General features: G+C 47.3%; 1 protein-coding gene across 3 annotated transcripts in view; it reads left to right on the top strand.

Annotated features, from left to right (window-relative positions):
• Window positions 1-2: 2 nt before the first annotated feature.
• LOC100773370 (dedicator of cytokinesis protein 1) overlaps window positions 3-26,885 on the top strand; it is a 495,025-nt gene continuing 468,142 nt past the window's right edge. For 2 of the 3 annotated variants that reach the window (XM_027409107.2, XM_027409106.2), the window contains exon 1: window positions 5-184. In XM_027409107.2, coding sequence (XP_027264908.1) covers window positions 139-184 — 46 coding nt within the window. In that variant the 5' untranslated portion in view covers window positions 5-138. Of the gene's footprint in view, window positions 185-26,885 lie in introns of all 3 variants that reach the window. The other variant, XM_035442142.1, reaches the window with a different exon arrangement.

The following is a 26,885-nucleotide window of genomic DNA, read 5'->3' as shown; positions in this document are numbered from 1 at the left end:
CGCCTCCGCCGCAAACTTTTTCCTCCCCATCCTGTCGCGGCGGGGAAGGAATGGAAGATGGCGGCCTAGGCGCAGAGTTTCCTGCCCGAGCAGCGGCGGAGGCGGCGGTGGCTCCCGGGGGCTGCGGCCGGCGCCACCATGACGCGCTGGGTCCCCACCAAGCGAGAGGAGAAGTACGGCGTGGGTGAGCAGCGCGCCGCCCCGCGCCCGCCCCGCGCGCAACTTCCCCGCCACGGTGCCCAGCCTGTTGCCGCGCGGTGCGGAGTCCGGCCCGCCTGGGGCTGGAGCCCGCGTGGGGAACTGGGGGACCCTGCGGGGGGCACCACGCTTTTCATTCCCGCCCTCTCGCTCTGTCCTCGGCCCGTGTGGTCCGGCGCGCGCGGGGCCTCCGGGGTCATTGTTTGCGTGCGTTTTGGCTTCTTCGGGAAACTTCTGTTTGGCATCCGGAATTCCCGGTGGACGCTTCATTGTGCTGTGCTGGGATCTGAGAAGCCTCTCTTGCCCGCGTGGGGAGTGGCCTCTGCAACCGGGCTGGGTCGGTGCCGCTTTTCCCGCCCCGGAGAGGGGGGACACCACCCGGGCGCTTTGGTGTCCCCGGGGCCCTGAAAGTCGTCCTCGAGGGCGGGGACCTGCCTTTGCCTCTTTGTCGCTTCCTGAGGGGCTGGAGGTAGTCGGGTTGCAAGGTTACACACGTTCCAGGGAACCCAGCTTTCCTCAGTGGCCAGTCAGTCCTGGGCTCTACAAAACCTATTTCCCCCACCTCACCCCCCATCAAATGTCAGCGCCGTCTAGGCCGCAGGATTCCAGATCTGACTATTTTGTTTTCAGGCTCTTTCCCTAAGGAGCCTTTGACACCCAGCCTCACCTGAGCGATTCCCTGAATTGCAAACAGCATTTCGGGAGGTTGCTGCCTTCCACCCTAAGGGCTGCCCTGGGGCACCTTCTCAGCAGCTGTCTGTTCCAGGCATGCCTTCAGCACCCTCTTGCAGGCCTAGTTCATGTCCCAGCCCGCTGGCTGTCTGGAAGCTTCCTGGAGATTCCTGTCTACAAGGCTGTGTCCTTCCTGTGAACTCCAGTTACTTCTTTCTGTAGTGTGTTAGGGATGGAGGCCATGGGGGCAGGGCTGGAAAAGTCTAGGACCCTTGCCTCCACTCTAGGCCCACCACAGGCAGATTTGGAGGGCTTCCCTGCTTTGGGAACACTGGGGTTGAGCACCACCTGCACTTGGCAGACCTTCCTGAGGCCCATGACAGAACTGGGCTTTCTGAGGGCTGATGGGGTGTGCAAGGAGTTGAAAAGCATTCTGTGTACCTCCTAATGGACTCCGTATGGGGCAATGGCTGTTAGAGGCCCATCCATCTCTGCATGTAATTTAGGATGGGGGTTCTATTTAGGAGGACTTCTGGGTGTGGCAGCAATGGGTTCCCTCCTGGGGTTGCCCAGGACTGTTCAAGGAACAGCTAGAAGAGGATCAGGAGTGGGTAAAAACTGGCACAAGATGTGCAGGAAGCAGTGAGGAAGGAGGGATGGCGTGCTTGCTCCTGCAGGGGAGTCCTTACGTAGTGGAGAAAGTTGCTGCTTGCACCTTCTTGTTGCAGAAGTATAGATAGAAATGGGAGCCCTATGGGTTTGAACTCTGGTAGCAGTGGGTTCACACTCATCCCTGTTCTGGTGCAGCTGCCACCATGGCTTGTGATTATTGGGTAAGGGAGTCAGTCCACTTCTTTCACTTTTGTTTATTTTGTGAGATGCAGTTTCTCTATGTAGCCCTGGTTGGTCTGGGACTTCTCTCTGTGGAGACCAAGCTGGCTTCATAAACACAGGGTTCTACTTGTCTCTGCCTCCCGAGTTCTAGGTTTAAAGGCATATACCATCACACATAGTGAGTCTACTCCCCACCCCCTGTCTTTTAAAGAAAAACTGGAAAATTGTTTTATTGGCATTTGAGAGAAAGAGGCAGGGAGGCTGGAGATCTCAGCAGCTGAGGGGTGGAGGGTGGTAGATAGGAAAGAAAATTGCTGGGGATGCTGGAGGGGGACTGGATACCTCGTACCACATGATGCAGGGTGCAGGGTGAAAGTGTGGTGGTGCATACCTGTAAAGCCAGAACTTGAGAGGTGGAGGCAGGAGGATCAAAAGTTGAAGGTCACCCTCTGCATTATACTAAGTTTGAGGCCAGCCTGAGCTACATTGGATCCTATCTCAAAAAGAAAGAAAAAAAGTCATCTTTTCTGAAGGAAAAGCCAGGAAAACCTGTAGATTTAGCCATGGAAATCTGTGAGTTCCTTTGTTGAGTGTGGGGGTTTCAGTTCACACACACACACACACACACACACACAGAGAGAGAGAGAGAGAGAGAGAGAGAGAGAGAGAGAGAGAGAGATCCATTTGGTGGTGGGTGGTGGTGGTGGGGGCGCACTACATTTTGCTGTAGTATCCAATTCCCACAGTGACCTGGATGCTGTCAGTGAGTCTTCTGTAGTTCTGTAGTGTGGCTTTACCTGGGGAAGATGGTGGGGGAAGGGGCATTCCTTTAGAGGGTCAGGAGTGTCTCCCTCCAGAGGAGGAAGCAAGCAGCCCAAGAAGCTGTGACCTTCCCTGTTAGGTCATGCATCTTCCAGGAAGGCACTCTTGGATATGACTTCTAACATCGTGTCTTTTGCTAATACATTGATCTTTTGGAAAGTTCCCAAAGGAAAAGAGTGTAGGGCAGTGGTTCTCAACCTTCCTAATGGTTGAGAACCACTGCCCTTTAATACAGTTCCTCATGTTGTGGTGAACCCAACCATAAAATTATTTTTTTGATACATCATAACTGTAATTTTTCTACAGTTATGATTCCTAATGTAAATATCTGATATGCAGGATGTGATTTTTGTGGAAGGGTTATTTGACCTCGAAAGGGCTTGTGACCCACAGGTTGAGAACTGCTGGTCTAGGGGCTGGTATTTGTCAGTAAATTCTAGTAAAATGTGGAAGATTGTCTGATGTAGGAGAGGGTGGGGCTGTGTCTGTCTTCAACAGGACGAGGTGAAATAGCTGAGCTTGAATGTAACAAGGCATCAGAAGGCACCTTGAAGATTAGAGTGTCCATGAGAATGTGTCAGAGTGGAAGGAAGTCAAGGCTGGACCCATAGAGGTATCCCAGTGTTCTGCATGTCTGACAGTTTGCGCTAGGAGGATCTTAGTGGTTCCCAGGGCAAATGCTCACTGGGAAAGATGGAAGTGCTTGTATGCATGGTGATTGGCTGTTTCTCCCTAAGGGAAGATTACTAAATATAATACCATACCAGCCTCAGCATTCTCTTTGGTAGCCTTAACAACAGGCCTGTGTTTCTCTCCTGAGGTTCTGGTGGGTGGACCCTGATTCCACTCAAGCCACTTGGCCCATGAATGAATCACGAGGAAGAAGGAAAGAAAATGATCAAACGACATCTCTTTTGGAAGCATGAATCACACACAGCTCATTGTTCAGAAGAGCTTGGGGACTCTTAGAGCATTGTTTGTAAATGAGACTTTTATTTATTTATTTATTTATTTATTTATTTATTTATGTATTTCGGAAACTGGAGATGAGAGTAAATGGCTGATGTGTGGCTCCTGCCAGGGCAGGAAATGGGGGTTCCCGTGATTCATTTTATAGGGTTGCTGTTTGTGTAGGCTGTCAGCTGGCTTTTTCTCTCTCCTTTGGGCTTGGTTTGGTGGGCTGTGTTTAGGTACCCGGCTTATTCATGCAGGCATAAACTTTGACTTATCGGTCATACCAAGGGCTGGGCCAGATGATCTTTTCCATTACCTCAGATCTGACAGGATCCTGTGTTCTTTAATTAAGAAGTTTTGATGGCTCCTGTTTCTCAGGATCTCTCAGGCATACCTGGGGACAGTGTGTGCACAGTTGTGGAAGACGTAGTAAGGGCCATAGTGGTATGCACAGCCTCATCTCTCCACCCTGTGAATGCTAATCCAGAAGAGAGTCTATGTAGGTGTGATTAAGCTAATGAAGTTTGGGATGGAGTCTCATGGGCTCTGGGAACTTGGCTGGCTGGTCTTGGCAGAGGGGTGGGAAAAGAGACATGTAGAATGGAAAGTTAGGTTCCAAATGAGAGAAGGACTTGATGGGCAGCCTCTGGCCCCAAGACATAGGGGCTCACTTGCAGGGACCAGACTGAGGTCTCAGAGAGCTAAGGACTGCCAGGCAGTGTGACCCCATAAAACTGGATGATTCTGCAAACATCCTATAGGAACTTAGAAGATTTCCTCCTGAAGTCTGCTGGTGGGAGTCTTGTGCTTCTGTTTTGAGACCCAAGGCCTCTGGGACTCTGGCTGCAGAAGTGTGGAGCTATGATCTTGGGTGAGCTTAAGGTGACCTAACTGGGGTAGTCTACTATGGCAGTAGCAGAAAACCAGAGCTGATGGTATGGACAGCAGCTTGGGTCAGGATTCTCCGGTCCATGAGCCCAGCTAGGTGCAGGGAAGATAGCAAGCCCAGCATTCCTCTTGCACCTCTTCCAGCTAGAGATCCCCAGGTGGGGCAGGGCTTTGGCTCTTGCTCATAATGTGACCTTGAACCTCGATAGTTCCATGTGCAGAGTGGAGCTGAGCCTGCTTACTTCTGAGTCTTTCAAGGATTCATTGAGATATTGTGCTCAGAGCATGTGAGTGGCATGCGCCAACTGCTCAGTGCAAGCAACTATTTTATTTTTAAGAAAAAAATATATTTATGTGTGTATGTGTGTGCACGTGTGTGTGCATGCACAGGCCATGGTGTATATGTGGCTATCACAGGACAGCTAGCAGGATTTTGATTTCTCCTCCTACTGTGTGGGTTCCAACGGTCAAACTCAGAGCATCATGCTAAGTGTTTTTATTCGCTCAACTACCTTGCTGGCCTCTGCTTTTATTCATTATTTAATAAGGTACAGCTTTTAGAAATGGAATAACGAAGCTGGGCGTAGTGGTGCGTGCCTTAGTCCCAGCACTTGAGAGGCCGTAACAGGTCTTTCTCTGTCCTGCTAGCTCCCAAATAATGACATGGAGTCTTTTTATTAATTATGAGCGCTCAGCCTATAGCTAGTTAGTTTCCTAACTAACTCTTATAATTTAAATTAACCCATTAATATTAATCTACATTCTGACAAGTGGCTTGTGGCAGTTACCTCTCCTCCGGCACATCCTGCTTGCTCTGCTTCTTGGCTTTTCTTCTTCCCAGAGTCCTCTCTTTCCAGAAGTCCCACCTAACTTCTTGCTTAGCTATGGGCCATTTTAGCTTTCTAGTAAACCAATCACAGTGACATATCTTCACACAGAGTACAAATATACCTTAAGGGGAAGTAGAGGTAGATCTCTGTGAGTTTGAGGCTAGCCCGGTCTATATAGTGAGTTCCTGGATAGCCAGAGCTACATAGTGAGATACTGTCTTGAGTAAAGCCAAAAAGGAGAGAGAGAGAGAGGAGGAAGAGGGAGGGGGGAGAGAGAGAGAGAGAGAGAGAGAGAGAGAGAGAGAGAGAGAGAGAGAGAAGGGATTTCCTATTTAGACATAACACTCATAGTTTCATAGTTCCTGGGAAAATGAGTTCCTTCAAAAGGTGATTTTGTTTTAATCAGGCAAATGATTTCTTAAAATCTCATTTGCTTAGTGTAAAACATGGAGTGTGTTCGTGTTGACATGGTCTTTGCTTCAAATACTGGAATATGCAAAGACCCCTGGGAGTACAGGGGAGAAGGGGAAATGGATATCCCTTTGATTATGTAGAGAGGGCAGCAGGCTGCTGCTTTGGGATAAAATATCAGATTTGATCCAAAGTAAGTAGGGACGCACATGGTTTCATTCACTCGAGTTGCAGAGAAACCAAATTAGTGTACAGATAGTATTTCTCCAAACCGGATTTTACCTTGAAACACAAGTGTTTTAAATTTGTTGTTAGACCACCATTCTGGAATATTACCTGTCTGTTCAGGATTGTGTTAGGGTGTGGGAATCTGAGTCACCTGGTTCTGGGTCACACAGGGAACAGAGTCTGGTGAGTCCTCTGTGGATATGTGAAACCCACCAGGTCTTTCATTAGTATTTGAACTCCCCCTCTGCCTCATGAAAAATCTTTTCCCTTACTTCTTATTCAGAGATTCTCCCTCCCTCCCTCCTTCCCTCCCTCCCTCCCTCCCTCCCTCCCTCCCTTCCTCCTTCCCTCCCTCCCTCCTCCCCCTCCTCCTCCCTCCCTCCCTCCCTCCCTCCCTCCCTCCTCCCTCTCTTTTCCTCCCTTCTTCCTTCCCTCCCTCACCTTTTCTTCCTTTTCCTTTCATTGAAGTTTATATTTTCAGGCAATATGGCCACATGCAGTCATAAAAAAAAAATGATAACACAAAGGGATCTTTTGCTCACTTTTTCAGTTTGCTTCTTACCAGACTGCTTGTACAGTCTCTGAGCCAAGCTACAGAGCATTCAGTGTTCCTAGGCCCCCTCACGCACACTCCCCAATTCCTGGCAAACTGTTAGTCTCTTCTCTGTCTAGACTTCTGCATTTCAAATGGATTCCTACAATAAGCAGCCTCCATCGATCGGCCTTTCCTGCTCAGTGGTTTCTTCTCATTTGCTGGCCCACCAGGTTGTTATGTCTGTCCAGTTTGCTCCTGTTCACGGCTGAGTAGTGTTCTTTATGACCCTGCCACAGATGGTTCCACTGTTCATCTGTCAAAGGATATCTGAGTTTTGGTTGTTACAGATAAAGCTGCTACGAACACTCATGTAGAGTTTTTTTTTTTTTTTTTTTGTGTGTGTGTGTGTGTGTGAGTGTGAACATAAGTCTTCATTGTGTGTGTGTATGTGTGGGGGGGCAGAGGTCATAGTTGGGTGCTTTTCCCTATCACTCTCCACCTTATGTTTTGAGGCAGGGTCTCTTACTAGACCTGGAACTCATCTTTTTGGCGAGGCAGGCTGGCTACTGAGCTACAGGATCCCTCTGTTTCCACTTCCTCATTGCTGTGTTTATAGCTGCATGCCACTGTGCCTGGCCTCTTCGTGGGTACTAGGGCCCAAATTTAGGTCCTCAAGCTGTGACTCAAGCACTTTACCCAGGGAGCCACCTCTGCAGTCTTGGATATTTAGCTTTTAAAAGAAGCTGCCAGAATTTACCATACTGGTTGCACAAGCTGCCTTTACCAGCCAACTGTTGCCTTCTTTCTGGCCTTGCTGTCTTTGCTATTGTCCCAGTTTGTCTGCTTATCCAGACTGACTGGGGCAGCAGTGTCTTAGTGTGGGTGGAGTTTGTGTCTCCCCAAGGTAATCCTCCTCTGATGTCTGGGCGTCATGCATGCATGGAGGCCAGCATGCAGCTGCCTGATGATGATGGAGGTGCTCCAGGGAAGGACAGCAGGAGCTGGACCACTGTTGTTCAGGGTGGGGCCCCTCAAGATGGCTCAGTGACTAAAGGTACTTTCTGCTTGAGGACCTGAGTTTGACACCCTGAACTCACATGGAGGAAGGAAAGAACTGGCTCTTGCAAGTTGCCCTCTGACCTCTGTGGATACCAAGATACATGTGCCCTTCCCTCAAATAAAGTAATTGAAAAAAAAATAGTTAAAAGTAATCCTTTGTTTACCAGCAACAAGGAGAGAACTTGATGCATGTTCTCATTGGAAGGGTAGTTTATTCAGTCTGAAGAGACACCATGGAGTGGGTGGCAGTTCGTGGGGCCAGCCCTGAAGGAGAAGCCTTGATGCTTCTCACCCATCCACACCATCATGTTTCCAACTGTTTCAGTGTGCTGAGAAGGTCTTAGGGGACCTTCTGCTCTAGTTTTCTGTCATGTGATAAAATGCCAAGACCAAAAGCAACTTGGGGAGGAAAGGGTTTATTTGGTTTACAGGTTACAGGCCATCACCCAGGGAAACTGAGGCAGGAAGAACGCAAGGCAAGCACTAAAGCAGAGACTGGCTTGCTTCACCAGGCTTGCTCAGCTACTTTTCTTATACAGCCCAGGCCCAACCTACCCAGGGATGGCACTAGCCCACAGTGGTCTAGCCCTAGCACTAGCCCTCTTACCTCAACCAGTATTGAAGAAAGTGTTCTTCAGATGTGCCCACACATCTGTAGATGGATGCAGTTCCCCAATTGAGAACTCTTCCTAGGCATATGTCGGTGTGTGTCAAGTTGAGAAATCCTAACCAGCAGGGAGAGCAAAGCAATGAGGAGGTGTGCATCAGAGTAGGCTTTTAGCCCCTATGGGTTGCTGCCAGTAGCCTCTTGGAGTTTATGGGGGTGCACCGTCACCATCAGCTGCACCCCATACACACAGCTTCCAGATGAGACCTTGACATCTTCCAGGTGGAGATGCCACATGAGCCTCTCCCAGCCTCCTTTCCACCTCTCTGCAAAGTGGGGAGACTGCTAGTTGGGGTGGGGTTCATAGGAGTTAATGTTCAGCAAGGCAGTTTAGAAGCATGGTGGTACAAGGACTGGAAACCTTGCTTTGTATTTGCTATTACTAACATGGGGGAAGCCCTGGGGGCTGTCATTAAGATCCATGTGCACAGTACGCATATTAGTTTTCTGGGTCTGCTGTGACAAAGTGCCAGAGTCTGGGTGCTTTAAGTAGCAGATATTTATTTCATCACTGTTCTTAACCTGGAAGTCTTTGGTGGTCATATAATGTGGTGGGTTTTTGTTGTTGTTGTTGTTTGTTTTTGTTGTTTTTTGCAACCTGTCTGCTTGACTTGCAGAATGACCTTGCTCCCCCACACAATTCCATTCTGGGGCTGTGTGGTGGTCTGAATGAGAATGTCCCTCATAGGCTTCAAGTATTTGAACACTTGGGCCCCATTTAGTGGTGCTGTTTGGGGAGGCTTGGGAGGTGTGGCCTTGCTGGATGAAGCACATCATTACAGGAGGGCTTTGAGAACAGAAGGCCTCATCTTACTTCTAGTTTGTTCTTTCTGCTTTTTGCTTGTGACTGAAGATGTGAGCTCTCAGCTTGCTGTTCCATGTCATGTCAGCCCACCATGATGTCAATGGATTCTTAGCCTTTTGGAACCTAAGCACAAATAAATGTTTCCTTCTATAAGTTGCTTTGTTCATGGTGTTTTATCACAGCAACAGAAAAGTAATAGCGGTTCCAAACTGCGGTTGTAACTCCAGAATTCAGATCCAGGGGCTCACAACCCGGCCCACAGCACTGCTCCTGAAGACTCAGCTGACTCTCCCTTGTCTTCATGACCTTGGGTTTTGTTGTTCTTTCCTGTAAGTTGCAGGGCCTTGAAAGGATGTGGCAGGTGACTTGTGAGGCTACTGTCCTTGGGTCAGCCTGGATTCAGGCAGTTTTAGACCTGAATAAGAACTCTATTTGTTGTTCTTTAATGAATGCCTCACTGGGTCTGGGCGCTCACACACCCTGTTAGGATTCATTTCCGGGTTCTTGGCAGGTGTGTTTATGTGGTATGAGCAGAGTGGCCAGGTGCACTGTGCTTCCTGGATCCCAGCTCTGCTGTGATGGGAGGGATGGCCTTTGGTGCTAGTGTTGCACCTTTGCTGTCATCTTGGGCCACCCACTGCCTGATTCTGGGGACTGCCCTGCATATTGCAGTTGGAGACTGTCTTCTCTCCCCCTGGGGGAAACTCATAAGACACCACTGACTCATAGGGGAGCTAAAAGGCCAGGGAAGGGGACTGTCTTGGAGCAAATAAATGACTTCAGCATGGTGATCATTTTGAAACCATGCTGGCTCTGCACCCACCAAGTAAGTCACCATGGCTGCACACAGGAAGGAATCTGGGTACACACAGGCGCTCTCTGGTTTCAACAGGCATCTTCTTAAATTTTCTTGTGGGTGCCTATGGTCTTAGTGTGTATGGATGACATGGAAAGGTCTCGGTTTCAGAGTCATGGAGAACCCTGTTGTGACTATTTGTTAGTTGCTTTTTGAAACAAGGTTTTAGTTGGTAGTCTGCTGGCCTCGACCTCATAGGTTGGCCTCAAACTCACTATGTAGCTGAAGATGACCTTGAACTCCTGGTCCTCTTGAGTGCTGGGATTACAGCAGTGAGTCACCAGGCCAATTTTTTTTTTTTTTTTTTTTTTTTTTTTTTTTTTTTTTTTTTTTTTTTTTTTTGTCATTGATTGTAGCTTTGACAGCTACTATCTCTGACAAAAGTGAGAGACTGCAGTACCATGAGCTCTAGAAAGTATTGCTAAGAAGAGGTGAGTGGCCATAGTTGTTACTGGTTTACAGAGGACCGTGAAAGTACAGGGTATATGCACAACTTAAATGTGTCACCCTAAGTGTTGCTCAGCCACTACCAGGTGCTGTTTAAACCTGTGATTTGCCATTACCTTGGGAGTGTGGCATGCAATTCATGTGCCACCCGGAGTGATTTGTTTAACTGGATCCAAAACATTAGATAAGCTTGTAGAGAAATGCAGCAGCTTTGGTTTCCTTTCTGAATTTGTTTTCTAGCTGCTCTCCCAAACAGCTCTGCTATTCTGCTGGCTCTTTGCTTTTTTGAGACAGGGTCTCACTGTGTAACCTTTGGCTGGCCTGGAACTCAATTCATAGACCAGGCTGGACTTGGACTCACAGGAATCCTCCTGCCTCTGGCCCAACAGCACTTTTTGCTGGCTTCTTACAGTTAAAGTTTGCTTTAAATGTTTATGTCACTGTCAGATGGCTCACAGCTCTCTTCCATGAGTCAGCTCCTAGCCAGGCCCACAGAAGGTAGGTGTAGCCAGGCGGTGGTGGCACACGCCTTTAATCCCAGCACTCGGGAGGCAGAGGCAGGCGGATCTCTGTGAGTTTGAAACCAGCCTGGTCTACAGAATGAGTTCCAGGACAGCCTCCAAAGCCACAGAGAAACCCTATCTCGAAAAACAAAACAAACAAACAAACAAACAAACAAACAAAATAAAGGAAGGTAGGTGTAGAGAAGTGTGCACCCTGGAGTTGGTGGTCTCTTCCACCCACCCTGGTTGATGCTTATTTTCTAGTAACCAGGAAGTGCACCGGGATAGGCCCTTTAGCATCACTGATCGTGAGGACAGTTGTACACCTTTTTGTTATTTCTGAAACTCAATGACAAACAGTTGTTTGCACTCCCTGGAGATGGGCAAAGATGCAGCTGAGAACAGAGGCTGTCTTCTAGTATCTGTGGGTTTCAAGATGCTCCCCATGGTGCTGAGTCCATGAAGCAAACTCAGCAAAGCTCTTGCTCTGTATTGACCCCGCAGCTCCTGTGCATGCCCTGGAGAGAACACACACAGCTCCTATCTGTGCTGTGGGTTTCTTTTGGCTTCAGAGGGTAGTGCATTTGAAGGCGGTGTGGGAGAACTGTTTTTCTAGTGTTGGTTTTTGTCTTGTTACTTCCTGGAGCCTGTATTCTGAAGTAACACTTGGAATGTGCATCAGAAAAGGCAGTGAGAACCCCGTGACAGGGTTAGGTGGGCATGTTGTGAGGTGGGGGCACAGAGCACTGTGTTAGGAGTCCCTATTCAGGACTGCGTGGTCAGTCCTTGCAGCCTCAGCACCTCACCTAGAAACAGGGCAACAGGAGCACCCATGCCCCTCCCCCATCCCTGGAACTTTCAGGAGGGAGGAGTACACTGCCTCCCCTATCATGTTAACTCCTTAGAAAACACATGCCATGTCTGGCGATTGTTCTAAGTCTGAAAAGGGCATTGTGGGCCTACTTTCTGTAATGTTGCAGAGTTTCATTTTATTGACTGCCAGTTGCATTTCTAGTTAACAGTTGCTGTTCTGAGACATGAATAATTTGTATAGCTCACCTAGGCTGATGGTCCTGGGTGTGGAGAACTGTGCTGGTGGAAGGAAAACAGTGCTTTCAGTAGCTACTTCCTCCTCTCTCTCCTCCCCTCCCTTCTCCCTCCATTCTCTCCCTCCTCTTCTCCTCCCCTTCCTTCTCCTCACACTACCTACTGTCTTCCTTCCCTTTTCTCCTTTTCCCTTCCTCCTTACCTTCCTTTCTTCTCCCCTCCCTTCTCCCTTTCTTTCTTCTCTCATTCATGTTCTCCCCTCCCTCCTCCTCACACTCTTCCCTGTCTTCCTTCTTCTCACTCTCCCCTTTTTCCCCTCCCCCCATTTCCCTATCATTTTCCTTCCCTCCCTCCCTCTCTCCCTCCCTCTTTCCCTCCCTCTCTCCCTCCCATCCTCCCTCCCTTTCTTCCTCCCATTCTGTTTGTGTCTCAGTTCTGTTTGGCACTGGTGGTCCAGAGTTGTCTTTCTGGGTCGTATATTCTAGCACAGTCCCTTATCTGAACCTGCCAAGGCCAGTGTTATGTCAGATTGGGTTGTCATGATGTGGTCAGACAGGTACTAACTGGTAGGTGGCTCACATATGTGCCAGACCCCACCCTGCACAGTTCTGGGTGACACCCAAGATTCTTGTTGATTATGTAGATACAGAGGCCATGATGGGGTGTGGAAATGTCTGGTGCAGATCATGCTGCCTGCAAGATGGGGAAAAGAAGAAATTTCTGCTGGCAGACCCTACAGCTTGGGCTTCCATACCCCGTGCCTCTGGGGTGTCCCCTCAGCCTCCCTGTTCCCCAGGTTGTGTGCCCCTTGTGCTGAGTGTGGACGACAGAAATTTCTACATTAGGGAGACACTCTGGGAACATGGGATCTAACTCATACCAAGCCAGGTTCTCAGCCTGGGCAGTACTGACTTCCTGGGCTTCCACAGTGTTTGTCAGAGGAGCTGTCCTGGGCCTTCCAGGATGCTCTACAACATTTACTCAGGAATCCAGTAGCACTTTTCACCTCTAGGTGGGATACTACCCCAAATGTCTCAGACATCAATTGTTTTCTTGGGACAAGATGGCCAAACTCACAGGAGCCCCAGCTTGTTCACTGTTGGTGCTGCTGCTCTGACTGGCAAGAAAGTGTCTGTTGTGAGCCATACACTTTGTACTGTGTTCTGGTTATTTCTTCTGTCGTTGTGATCAACACCAAACCAAAAACAGCTTGTAGGAGAAAAGGATTTGTGTAGGTGTTCCTGGAAGGCCAAGGTCATGGAATTTCTCCGGAGCTGGAGTCATAGGCAGTTGTGAGCTGGCTGATGGTGGGTGCTGGGAACTGAACTTGGGTTCTCTGTACGAACAGTATGTGATTTTAATTGTTGACCCATCTGTCCAGCATCTACATTTTTGTTTATAAATTACATTTATTTTTGTGAATAGATGTGTATGTGTGCCACTCTGTTATGTGGAGGTCAGAGAACAACTTGTGGTAATTGGTTCTTTCCTTCTGCCACATGGGTGCTGGGGAACAAACTCAGGTTATCAGTTTTGGTGACATTGCCTTTACCTGCTGAGCTATCCCATCTGTCCTGTGATTTTATTTCTGGGTGTCAGGCCTCCAATGATATATGGATGAACTGGGGACGAACCCAGCCAGGCCAGCATTTCCTGTAAGAAGTATCCCCAAGCCAGTGTCTGGGAATATAGGAGCCCAGACACTCAGAGTTTGTTTCTTTGTTTTATTGAGACAGTAACTCTGGCTGATCTGGAACTCACTCTGTAGACCAGCGCTGGTCTTGAATTCACAGAGATCTGTTTGCTTCTGCCTCCTGAGTGCTGGGATTAAAGGTGTGTGCTACTACGCCAGGGAACTCTCAGAGTTTTATTTGTAGAAATAAAAGCACTTTCTAAGCCTCTTTTTAAAAAATTTTTCTAAAATAATAACTTATTTCCCTTAACATAATTGACTTTACCAGGGGCAAATAATGATTTAGCAGGAAGAAAATGTGATTATTTTTCTTCTAAATTGCCTCACTTCTATTAACTTAGCATGATTTATTTCAAGTCCTTCCTGTCTTGTGTGTTTGGCTGCCCATTTCTCAAAGGTGAGAGTGCATGATGTGCTGTTTACCACTTAGACCAGGCCACTGCAAACCCTTGGGTAGCTCTTGGTGGGAGTACTGCTTTGGGGACTAGCCTGGTGAGGCTACAGGGATGGAAGGACCTGGGGTCGGAGCAGTTTCAGGAACTGTCTCTCACAGGAGGGAGGAAACTTGGCCTGTGAGCCTCAAGCTGTCTTCTGGTGGTGTTTCTACCCACAGACTCAGTGGTCATCTAGCCCCCGGCTCGGAGGGGGATAGGCATTAACGTCCTGTGGTCTGATAAATCACAGTGCATTTTCACAGCCTCCCTTGCTGTCTGGACATGCTCTCTCTCTTTCTACCTGTCTTGATTTTCCCGGCTCACCCCTGCCTACCCACCACCCCCACTCCCAGCTTAGTGAAGTGTGGCTTCCCCTATGTTACTCTCTATAGTACAATGCATGCACTTCTACTCCAGTCCCTGTGTTTCCAGTATGTGATATGGTCTATCCATAGACGTGAAGGGACAGATTTCATTTTACCATCCCTGTCTATGTCTCTCTGTCTCACTTTGTCTCTCTCTCTGTCTCTCTGTCTCTGTCTCTGTCTCTCTCTGTCTCTCTGTCTCTGTCTCTTTCTCTGTCTCTCTCTCTCTCTCTCTCTCTCTCTCTCTCTGTGTGTGTGTGTGTGTGTGTGTGTGTGTGTGTGTGTGTGTGTGTGTTACTGACTTGTGTTGCTGCTTCCAGGCTGGTGAGGAGACCCACTGAGTGGCCTCGAAGATGACTGGGGCCATGATCTCAAAGCTGCCTTCCCTCTCCTATATCCTTGGTTGTTTGAATGAGTGGGCATATGGGTGGGTGGGGTGAGCAATTTTTACAGTTCAGGTATTCTTTAGGTAGATTGCACCCATCAATTGCATTTTTGTGATCTTTCTGGGCTTAGAATTTCTCCCACTGTTGCTTGATACAAGGCTACTTTTCAAGTTCCCTTTGAAGATAAAAGAGAGTTCTCCATCCAATGATGGGTTTGAGAGGGGGGTAGAAGGAAGGTGACTGTATGAAGGGGGTGGCAGTTTAGTCCTGGCTCCAGGTCCACCCAGTGGGGTTGAAGCTCCTCTGGGGTCTCAGATGATCTGTCAATGAAGGTTCTGCCTCTAGCTTTTCCTGCCCCCAAATGTGATGAAAAAGACAGGTATCAAAGGAGAGAATTGATGGTAAAGCGCTTTGTAGACGCAAAACATTAAACAGCTACAAGGAACAGTTAGCGGTGTCTGTTCAAACGGAGATGGACAGCTTTTCCTGTCCAGTTCAGCTAATGAGTGCATGAGACTACAGACCAAGAGACATGCTCCAGGGCCCGTGGGGCCACAAATTCAGTCACTGACAAATGATACTGCAGAAAAATGTTATATCTATAAAAACAGTTTGTCAGTTACTCAAGAAAAAAAATCACATAAAGAAGGCTGTGGGAACTAATGATATCCCCCTCCTGCCCCTTCATGCTCTCTAGAAGTAATGACAGCTTAAAAGGTACACACCAACGTTGGCAGTGGCCAACAGCACTTACAAGTGGACATGAACAGCCTATGTGTCCACCTTTGGTGAGTGGATACTTCAATGAAATATTACTGAGTCTTAAAAAGGAATGAAGCATGCATTCATGGGACAGTGTGGTTGAACTTTGCAAACATTATGCTAAGGGACCATAGCTAGTCATCACAGAAGGACATGTTTTGCAGGACTCTGCTGATGTGAGTTATCTACCACAGGCAAAGCCATAGACATAGAGCAGATTGGTGGTAGCCTGGGGCTAGAGGAGGGGGAAGTGATTTCTTAACAGTGCTTTCCTCTTACAGGGATGACAATATTTTAGAGGTAGGTGGAGGTGACAGGAGGCTTACAATATTGTCAACTTCTGATTGGTAACTGTTACCCAGCTAGACACTTTTGCCTCAGCAGTGAAAAGATGAAGACTAGTTTGGGTCCTATTTGATCTGTAGGCCTTGGATTGCTCACACCAGGTTTAGAGTCTTAGTCTCTCTCTCTCTCTCTCTCTCTCTCTCTCTCTCTCTCTCTGTGTGTGTGTGTGTGTGTGTGTGCATATAGAGGCTGATGCCAGTGTCTTCCTTGATCACCCACCCTCCACTATATTTTTTGAGACAGAGTCCCTCACTGAACCTGGAGCCCACTGACTGGCTAGACAGGCTGGTCAGCAAGGTCCTTGGGTCTGCTTGTCTCTCCATTCCCCAGCACATGGTTATAGATGTCCAATACTAAATCTGACTTTTTCTTTCTATTGATGCTGGGGATCTCAACCCAGGCCCTCATGCTTGTGTGGCAGTCACATGACCCACTCAGTCATCTCCCTGGCACTCAGAATATTTTAATTTTAGAATAATTAGCATTATTTTCTAACACTATTTTGTGCTAGTTATAAACAGAATGTGAACAATATAGAAAGTGTAAATACTAACAATAACTCAGTATTCCCTTTGGCTGTAAGCAGCACTCTGAGTGGCCAAAAACCTGGTTGCCTGCATGGTGTTGGTAGGAATTGGGCCTTTGTCCTGTTTGAAAGTGTGAGGGATCAGTGCCTGTCTTAGTTTTCTTTCTGTTGCTGTGATAAAAGACTCTGACAAAAGCAGTTTATGGTAGAAAGGGTTGTTCAGCTCACAGTTCAAGGGTCTAGTCCCTCATGGTGGGGACGTCAAGGGAGCAGGAAGCAGCTGGCTGCATCATATCTGAAATCAGAAAGCACATGAGCACAGAGAGATGAGTGCTGCTGCTGCCTAGCTTCCTCTCTCCTTTCAGTGGACTCAGCCCAGGGAATGCTGCCACCCACAGTGGGCAGCTCTTCCCATACCAGTTCAGGCAATCAAGATAATCCCTCACAGGCAAGCCCAGAGGCTGGTCTCCCAGGTGATCCTAGAGTTTGTCAACTGACAATTAATACACCACAGAACCTCTGTTGGAGGCCTCCTTAGGAGTTGTCTTTCTTCTTTCATGTAAGGACTTAGTAAAGAGAAGACATCTGTGAGGCAGATACAGGCCTTCACCTATCATCTGTTCTGATGCTTTCAACCTGGGCTTCTGGCCTCCGGAATCATGATGTATCCGTATTCTTGATTGATACAACAGTCAGAACAGGCCACCACACCTTTCCATGTGTAAGAAGTAGGTGGAAAAGCAGGGTGATCTCTGGCCCTTTTAGAGATCTCTGGCTGTAGAGGTGGAGCTGAGCTGGCTGTCTCTGGAAATGCCTGTTGAGATCCATAAGCAAGGAGGCCTTTGGAGTGCTGGAGTTTGGGCTGGGGTGGTACAAATTTAGTAAAATATTTTCTTCAGCCCTGTTGCTGCCAGATAAACTAAAAGCAAAGTGTCTATTCCCATTGTTTGTCTCACTGGCAGTTGACTGTGGGGATCAGATGTGGTCAAGGGCCCTAAGACATTTGTCTGCACAGCATCTCCCTTTGATTTCTGTGATTTATAGGCCAGAATGTCAAGGTGGGATTAGCATGGAATGAGCCTTCAGAGTGAGAAATCACAGTCCCTGGAGATGAAGAATTGTGTGAATGTTTTTCTTAATGACAGAGGTTGAGTGGTCATGGCAACACAGGGTACAGCATCAGGACTTGCATTGTTGAGTGCCCTAGCGTTATTTGCAAAGTCAGCTGCCTGCTTATGAATATGGCCAGCGGCTTTGGGATTTGCTTTTAGATCTGTCTACATTTTATGTTTTTATCAGTTCAGGAAATTTTTACCAGGAGACTGGGGAGATACTCAGTAGAGTGTTTGTTGTAAGTACAAGAGGATATGAGTTCAAATCCTAAGTATCTACATAAAAGTTGGCCAGGGCCATGTATGCCTCTCACTGTAGCATTGAGGTAGGGTTAGAAGTAAAGTTAGGGCTAGGGTAGAGACACACAGGTCTCCGGAGCTTGGTGGGCACTAGCCTGGCTGTTCATTGAGAAACCCTTCTTCAAATTAAAGAAACAAGAGTGGAGAGCAATAAATACAGGCAGATACCTCATATCCTCCTATGGCCACCATGTGTACACACACCGGCATGTACACCCACTTGCATATGTATAACACACACACACACACACACACACACACACACACACACACACACACACACACACACACACATACACTACACTAGAATGGGGTGGAATCCTTGGTAGGTCTACTTCTCCTTGCTGTTTCCTGTCATCCAGGGTACATTTCTAAGCACATTTGCAGAATTGCTCTTTCCACTCTTACCTGATGTTTGTTTACCTGTGATCAACTGAAGTCTGAAAATGGTAAATGGAAAATTCCAGACATGAATGATTCATGTTTTAAATAATTGAGTATTATCTATTGTTGTAATTGTTCTGTTACTAGTCACTGTTGCTGCTTTCTTCCTGGGCTGGCTTTGTAACTGAACTTGATTGTACCTACGTAGTACATACGTGTGTTATTATTGCATTTTATTTATTTTATGTGTGTATAAGGGGTGCAAGTGCATGCCATGCTGTGCATGTTGAGGTCAGAGGGCAACTCGCATGAGCATTCTCGACACCATATGAGTTCTGGAGATCAAACTCTGGTCACCAGACTTGGCAGGAGGTTCATCTACCTCGGAGCTATCTTAAGATAGCTCTGACCTCTTTCCCTGAGAGAAAGGGGAGCGGGTAAGGAAGTACCCAGATTGTCCAGACATATGACTGTTGATTGTGAGGTGAAATTTTCCTGTCTGTGCAATGCTGAGTGAGGGAAGGAATCCCTGCCTATAGAAAGTGAAGGAGAAACCAGAATGATGGATGGCCATGGACAGGTGGCTGACTATGCCTGAGCACTGACTCTGTCATAGGAGGTCATCTGGGTATCTGCAGAGAGCCCATGACTGGGATGAAGTGCTCTGGTGTTTTTTTTAATCTAATGTTTTATTTTTGTAATTATGTGTTAAGTATGTGTGTATAGTTTATGTGCACATGTGTGTTCAGTTGTAGCCACATAGATACCAGAGGAGAATGTCAGGTGTCCTGCTCCATCACTCTCTACTTTATTCCCATGAGACAGGGTCTCTCACTGAACCTGGAGCTAGGCTGGCAGCCAGCAAGCCCAGTGATGCTCCTGACTCGGCCACACATAGCACTGGGGTTACAGGTGTGTATGCTGTGTCTGGCTTTTCACATGGGTAAGTGCTGGGGTTTCGAACTCAGGTTCTCATGATTGCATAGCAGATGCTTTGATTTATTGAACTTCACCCAGCCCTTGCTCTAGTGAACATGTAGGGGCTGTGAGGGACTCCTGCAAGCCAGTGCTGATTTGGAGTCTGAAATGAGTGAGGCCAGTGTGGGTGACGTCTCAAGGTGATCAAGGATGGTAGGATCTTGTGGTTGACTGAAATAGGAGGAGGGGAATGCGCTGGGTTGTCTCATCTCATGGTGTGGTGAGTTGTAGGTTGGCTAAGTGTGATGGCTGTGGTCGTTTGGGGGGGGGTTAGGTGGGATAGTGAAACAGTTAAGAAAGATCTAGAAGCTGGATCCTTGGTGGCACTTGTCTCAGTTTGAAGCCCTGTCTGTCTTGACTTGTGTGTAAGCAGAGGTGTATAAATAGAAATGGACAGCACCTCCCCCCTCCCACCACACCAGGGCCCCCCAAGAATGACAGGAGTGCAGTACACATGTAACTCTGCTTGTCACTTGGTAACTACCTGCACATGGAATGCCAGCCCGAATAAAGAAGCCTGAGAGTTGTTCCTCCATGACAGAGACATCTAAGTTTTCTTCTGTTTAAAAATCAACAAACAACAACAATACCCACCCCAAAACCCCAAGAATACTAGAGAGCTGTTAAATGGAATCATCAGATTTCCATCTAAATTACTTGATGTTTGTTCTCATTCTAAAACAACTTACATGCTCTATTCTGAATTGAGATTTCTAGGAAAAGAAGACAAAAGGAAAAAGATTGAACTTTAAAAGTCATTTTCTCATCATCATTTGCTTGTATTTGCATATCAACTTGAGGGAAAACGTAACTGCTTATGCCTGAGTCCCATGGCTGTATCGTTTCTTAAATATTCTTTGATGGAAGGCAGTACATGTTATAGGTTAAACTGTAACCCTCAACTCCTTCAAAATGGTTAAGGTCTTAATTGAGTGTCCCAGAATCTGACCTGGTTTGCCGTGGAATCATTGTTGTGATAGGATGAGGTCACAGTGGAGTAGGCGTGCCTTTCAGCCAGTAGCACTGAGTACTAGTGTGAGGGACAAGATGGTCACCTGTGAACAGGGAGAAAGTAGAATTCTGCTGTCAAAGCCCAGAAAGGATGAGTAAGGTCTGTGGAGTGCCCAGAACTACTAGGAGCTGGAAGGCTCAAGGAAGGGCCTCTTTTCAAGACTTGGAGCATAGCCCTGTTGACCCCTGTTCCCAAGCCTGTGAGAAAACATTTCTGTTATAAGTGTCCAATTATGTGAGCTGCAGAAAGCTGGTGCAGAGGTGCAGTTAGAACATAAGAAACATTGGCCATTTGGAAGGAAGAGAATAATGAAGAAATAAAACAAGAAACCAGTGTGGTGGTTTGATTGAAAATACCCCACTAGGCTCATATGTTGATTCTTGGTCCCCGGTTAGCGAAACTATTTGGGAGGTGGCATGTTGGAGGTGGCATGTCCCAGTTTCTGGGCTTTGAATCTTCAAAAGCTCTAGCCATGTCTATTTAGGTCTCTCTGCCTCGTGGTTGTGTCTTAAGATGTAGGCTCTCAGCTATTGCTCTCGTGTCATGCCTGTCTTTCTGCCTTCTGCGTGCTCTCCACCATGATGTTCATGGACTTTAATTTCTGGCTGAGGCATATTACTGATTAGCTCTCACAGTTTAAATTAGCCCATTTCTATTACTCTATGTATCACCACATGGCCGTGGCTTACTGGTAATGTTTTGTAACATGAAAAGTAAAGACCCATAGACTGATATTTGGTTTCAAGCTTCAAGCTGAAGATCAGAAAAGCAAAGCAGCCAGCCACTAGTTCTTACCTTTACCTCAGCTCAGAGCAAAGGGAAGATTCTCAAACTGCTCCCGACTTCACTGCTCCTCAGATTCACTCAGACTGCAATGCTCTCTTCAATGTGGCTAGAAACTAACTTTCAGACCGAGAGCCTCTACCTTTTATACGTCTCAAATCCTAGGATTAAAGGCGTGAGCTCTAATTCACTCTCTGGTAGCCCCGGGTGGTCTTGGACTCATATCAGTCTACCTCTTAATCCTGACTCCTGGGATTAAAGGTGTGTACCACCACTGCCTAACTTCTGTAGCTAACTAGTGTGGCTGCTTTGCTATTTTGATCTCCAGTGGCTTTAATAAATCATAAAACATATATCACAGCAATGTTTTGGCATCTTACCTCTTCAAAGTGGCTACATGGCATCTCACTGACTCTGTCTTCTTCATCTCTGAATCTCTGTTTGGATTTCAGACGTGGCTCTATTTTGCCTGGCCATTGGTCAAAACAGCTTTATTCATCAGACAATAAAAGCAACACATATTTGCCTCATATGAAAGGACATCCCACATCAACTGAGGCTGCACCTTCACCAATGGCCCCCGCTGACCTCTTTCAGTGCCAAGCCTCAGCTGTTTTCCATGATCCCTTCATGCCTTCAAAACCAGTACCACTCGGGTGATGCTAACATATTACCAAGTCCTGCTGTCAGCAGGAGTTCCAACCTAGGCTGCCTCTGAACACTGCTTCTTAGTGCTCTCAGAAAACACTTCCCTTAGGATTTCAAGTCAATGATGCTGCTCTCTTCTTTATCACTGCTAATTTCTTAACTCCAGCTAACCAGCATCAGTTGTCCCAATAATGTAAAGAGTTCACTGCAGTGGTTCTGGTATCTTGTTAATTACAGCTGATTCTACAGCTCTAACCAGAACCGCAGAATCTTAAGTCAAAATAGCAAACGGCCTTGATAGAGTCTTTAAACTTCCCTCTGAGAGTTTGCAAGCCAGGCCTCCCACCTTCTGCACTGCTCTTAACATTCTTATTTTCCAAGTTCCTAAAGAACATCACACTCAGCTCTTAACATTCAGTGGTTCTTCTAGCCCAAAGTTCCAAAGTCATCCCATAGTCCTCCCCAAAGTCAGTGATCTTCCTTTTGGATTTGATGTGAATTCTAGGTGTGTGGGAGCTAACCAGCCACGGCCCCATCCACAGGGCAGGGTTTGAAGGTTATTTTGGCAAAGTTAACTGTTGGCTAGATGATCAGATGGTCTGTTTCTAGTTTCCAGAGGATGTCCTGAGTTCTTTTCTTCTTTAGATTTGTTTACTTAATTCAAAACTATTTATTTCATTTTATGTGTATCTGTGTGCATGGGTATATGTAAAGAGGATTGTGAGCTACCACGTGGGTGCTGGGCAACAGAACCTGGGTTCTCTTCAAGAGTAGCAAGTGCTCTTAACTGCCGAGCCATTTCTGCAGCTCCTAGATTCATTTGTTTTATTATTCTTATGTTTATGAGTGTTTTGCCTGCATGCATGTACATGCACCACACGTGTGCCTGGTGCCTGTGGAGGTCAGAAGGGGGCATCGAATCTCTTGGAACTGGAGTTAAAGATGGTTGTGAGCCATGATGGGTGCTGGGAATGAAACCCGGGATTGCTGCAGGAGCATCAAGTGCTCTTAAACACTGAGCTATCTCTCCAGGCCTCATTTGAGTTTTTTAGTTCAATTCTTCACAGGTTCCTTCAGCCATCACTGAATCAGAGCTGCCCATATGGTGAGGGCAAGGAATACTGTCTGTCTATACCAGAGACGGACTTGGGAGCAGGCAGCTTTAGTACCTGCCCCAGGATGTAACAAAGCCAGACTTGTTAGACAACTGAGGGGCTGATGGGAGGTTCTCCTCAGCAGAGGACTGAGGCTCAGAGGTAAGGCCAGAAAAGCTGAGAACAAATTAACAAACAACCCCCTTGAAGGGACGGGAGAGATAGTTCAGTTGGCAAAGTAAATGTTGTAGTCAAGTTGAGGACCCAAGTTTAGAACCCTAGAATCCACATTTAAAAAATAAGTCAGGTGTGTGGGTGCATGTTTGTGACCCTGGTGCTGAGGAGACAGAGATGGGTGCCTATCGAACTCATTGGCTGGGCCAGCCTGTCTTATCTGGTGAGCCTCAGGCTAGTGAGGGACCCTGTTTCAAAGAAAAGGTGGATTGCAGCTGAGAAGCAACATGTAAAGTTGTCCTCTGACCTTCACATGCATGTGCACACAGACACACAGACACACACACCTAGACACATACATACCCAGACACACACCCAGGTGCACACACACACACACACACACACACACACACACACACACACACACACACGAGAGAGAGAGAGGAGAAGAGAGAGAGAGAGAGAGAGAGAGAGAGAGAGAGAGAGAGAGAGAGAATTTACCATTTATTCTGCAGTAAAACCCAAACCAGAGGAAGGGCCTACAGTCTTCAGAGACTAGAGGGCTAGAGGAGGAGGCATGGTTGATGGAACCCATTTTCCCAGGGTTATGCCCTGGCCTTCAGTATGATGAATTGCTGTGTTCAGAACTGGTGGTGGGCTCTGCTCCCAGGGGTCTCATGAAGCTGGACTTGTAAACTCGCTCAGCATTATTAAATCTCCAGATCCCAATTTAGCAGAAACTAAGGAGAACTGCTTTCTGCTTTCCATTTATAAGCATGTTTTTGCTCAGTTGCTGTGTAGCCAGTGTCGCCTAGCCTGAGGGTTGGTCTGTTGAGTCTAGACGGGTATTGTGGGTGAGTGTTTAATCAGTGTTGGGTGTTTAGTCTCTGGAGACATTTGTGTGTACTGTGTGAAGACAACTTCTTGGTCCAGAGGGATTGTGGGAAGTACATTCAGACATAAAACGGGGTCTCATTTGGTAGCAGGCACCACTCTCCAGCCATAGATTGCTCAGATGTAGGAAGCTGATTTGCATTGGAATTGACTCTACATCCTATTGCCAGGTCCCATTATGGACTGTGTGGTCACTGGAATGACCTGATATCCCGCGGGCTCCAAGACTGTTTGCAGGTGGGCTGATGAGTCCTGGCAGTACTTGGCTGCTTGTATAATGTCTGATATTTACTGCACCTTCCATCTGTAGACTGTGGACTAGATAGCCACTGCTACCCTGTGGTGCTGTCATGAAGATTAAATGCCAACACAGGAGACATGAAGATTTATTGGACTTTCCCTGCTATGGTCTAGTAGGGAAATGGATCTTGCAGGCTGACAGTGACAAGGTTGAGCATGCAAGGTATTGTTCTTGGTCCAAGAAGGGACCAGAGGCTCCTATAAGAGAAGGGCTACCTGGGACAGCTTCACACAGGGTTCCTGATGAACTGGGGAGGATGATGAAGACATGAGGAGAGAAGAGGTGGGTAATGACAGCAGGAGATGGTCGTGAGGCTGCCCAGACTCAGGTTTTGGAAACTGGGAGAGAGGACAAATGGGGGACAGGCAGGACAAAGTACAGTGGGCCAGGCAGGCAGCCTAGAAGGGGCTGTATGGCCCAGCTCTAAGTTTTTGAGTCATTTGCACTTTCAAAATAAATGCATTGATGTTTTGCCTAATGTACAACCAGCCAGTGTGAGGAAACAGTCCAATGGCATTTACTGTGTCTAGTGTCAGTGCAGCTTTGACACCCGAATCAACCCCACATGTCTGTGTATGGAGGTGAATTTTGCTTGTTGTTTTCTTCCTTATTCATTGAGGCAAGGACTACTAATCATACCCAGAGCTCACTGATATAGTCAGTTTCTCTAGTCAGCTCACTCTGGGGGTCCCCTGTGTCCTTCCTCTCAGGTTGGAATTGCAGGCAGACTGACATGCCTGCCTGGTACTTATGTGGGTTCTGGAGATCTGAACTCTGGTCCTCATGCATGTGTTTTAGGTCATTAACCATTGAGCCAGCTCCACAGCCCCATGTTCTGAATATTTCAAATGCATGCAAGTCTTGGTTATCTGGTTGCTTTAGCTTGGCATGGTTTTGCAGCTCATCCATTCTGGGTACTGTGTTAATATGCCCTTCCTTTATATGGCTGAATCATATTTCACTATGGATAAACTTCATATTTATTCATGTCAGTGAATGCTTGGGCCATTTTACCTAGTCCTGCCTTGACCACTCCTGTGTAAGTTTGGACTTGTATTCAGTTCTTTTGGAGGTAGGCCTGGGCATGGCTAGGTACACTGTGTTGCAGCCCTCTCTGTGTCTTCCCCAAGTCCTGAGGCAGAGAGGGAGCCCTCCCTGGTTGGACTCCTTAGCTGTTCTCTTTTCTGCTCATGCTCTCTTGCTTAGCATGGGCCAATATTCTGTCTCTTTGGGAGTCAGGACTTGGGCCCTGGGGATTTTGAGCTTACTACTAAGGCCCTCTTGACCACAAGAGTCCAGGCCAAGGTAAATTTTGCCAAAGAATAGATCTAAAACACACAGAGATGAAGCTGCTTGTGCTGCCTGGGGGCGGCGGGGGGCGGGGGGGACGGGGGACAATGTCCTTGGCAGAAAAGGTGTTGGGCTCAAACCAAGGACCCAGGTCCCCAGGGTTCTGGACCCTGCATCTCCTGATCTATGCTTAGCTCTGCATGTGGCTTCTTAGCCTTTGAACCTTATAATGGCTTTTTGTTGTTGTTGTTTTTTTGTTTGTTTGTTTTTTGTTTCTTGTTTTTTTGAGACAGGATTTCTCTGTGTAGCTTTGGAGTCTGTCCTGGAACTTGCTCTGTAGACCAGACTAGCCTCGAACTTACCTGTCTCTGCCTCCCTAGTGCTGGGATTAAAGATGTGTGCCACCAACGCCTGGCCCTTATAATGGCTTTTGTTAGTAGTTCAGCCATTTGAATCCCTTGCACCATGGACAATGTCCAGAGTAGTGAATAACTTTTGGCAATAATGGTTCTCTGGCTTGGTTCCCTTACATCCAGCAAAGGGAGGTCTGTTAGTGACTGTTGGTTGGTACCGAGCCTCTACTAATCATGGGATCTGAGACTGCATCTCTGGCATCCAGGGCTGGCTGGCTGGCTGGGGAAAAGAACAATGGCAGTCTTAGGTCTCTACCTACACTCCCAATTCTGCATCTGGGTGACCAACTGCTAGGAGGTGGGCCTCTGAATAGGAGATACGTGTGTCCCAAGTCTGACATTTCCTGAGTAGGAGGCATTAGGGGGGAGGAAAGGAGACTGCTCTTCGGGAAACGAGTGCTCCAGCCCCTCCCTCCCCTGCCCCCTCTTCTTCCTCTCCAAGCAGTGATAGGACATGGCATGAGCTTGTGTGTGTAATGTTCTCAGGCCTGCCCACCAAACTTGAGGTAATCAAGCAACAGCAACTGCACACAAAATCAGGTAATTTAACCCCCAGCCATGCAAAACACACACACTCTCCAACAGTTTTGGAAGCTGTCAGCACCAGTCCATGGTATCTCACAGATAATGGGCCTTGGGGACCCAGAGGGAAACTGCCCCTTGTTTCTTAAATAGCTGATGCCGTGGTCTTGTCATTGACCCTTCCCTGGTCGTAGTGTCACATAGACATAGACCGTGTTCTCCTTGCCTGCCATGTTGGCCTGTGTCCAGATTCTCCCCCTCCCCACTTCAAGACAGCCTTGAAAGCAGGTGTTCCAACTCATGCTTCCTCCCAAACGCCCTTTGAGAATTTGGAAGTTTTACCTTTTGTTTTTGTTGTTGCCCATTTTAATAATGAGAAATGTCCTCTGAATTAAGTGCCCATGGTTGATGGGATGATGGCTGACTCTGGGTATTTGTTACCACTCTTGGTGCCTTTCCTTGCTTCTGAGTTTTGGCTTAAAATTGATGGGAATTGATGGAGAATAAAGCAGTTCTGGATGGAAGAGAGGCACACCACTGTTCTGCCTATTCTTCCAAATCACAGTGAGATCACAGAAAGAATCTGGGGCACTCAACACTCAATATCCATTTCCAATGTGTCTGTGCGAGGGAACAAACTCTTCAGCCCAGACACAGTCTCCCTCTGTAGCTGGCAGACTGCGTGTAATTAGTTTATCAGGGAAAATTTGACT

The sequence above is a fragment of the Cricetulus griseus genome, chromosome 3 (genome assembly GCF_003668045.3).
Source record: "Cricetulus griseus strain 17A/GY chromosome 3, alternate assembly CriGri-PICRH-1.0, whole genome shotgun sequence".
Lineage (NCBI taxonomy): Eukaryota > Metazoa > Chordata > Mammalia > Rodentia > Cricetidae > Cricetulus > Cricetulus griseus.
The sequence above is the reverse complement of the archived record's forward strand: the minus strand, read 5'-3'. Positions and strand labels throughout refer to the sequence as shown.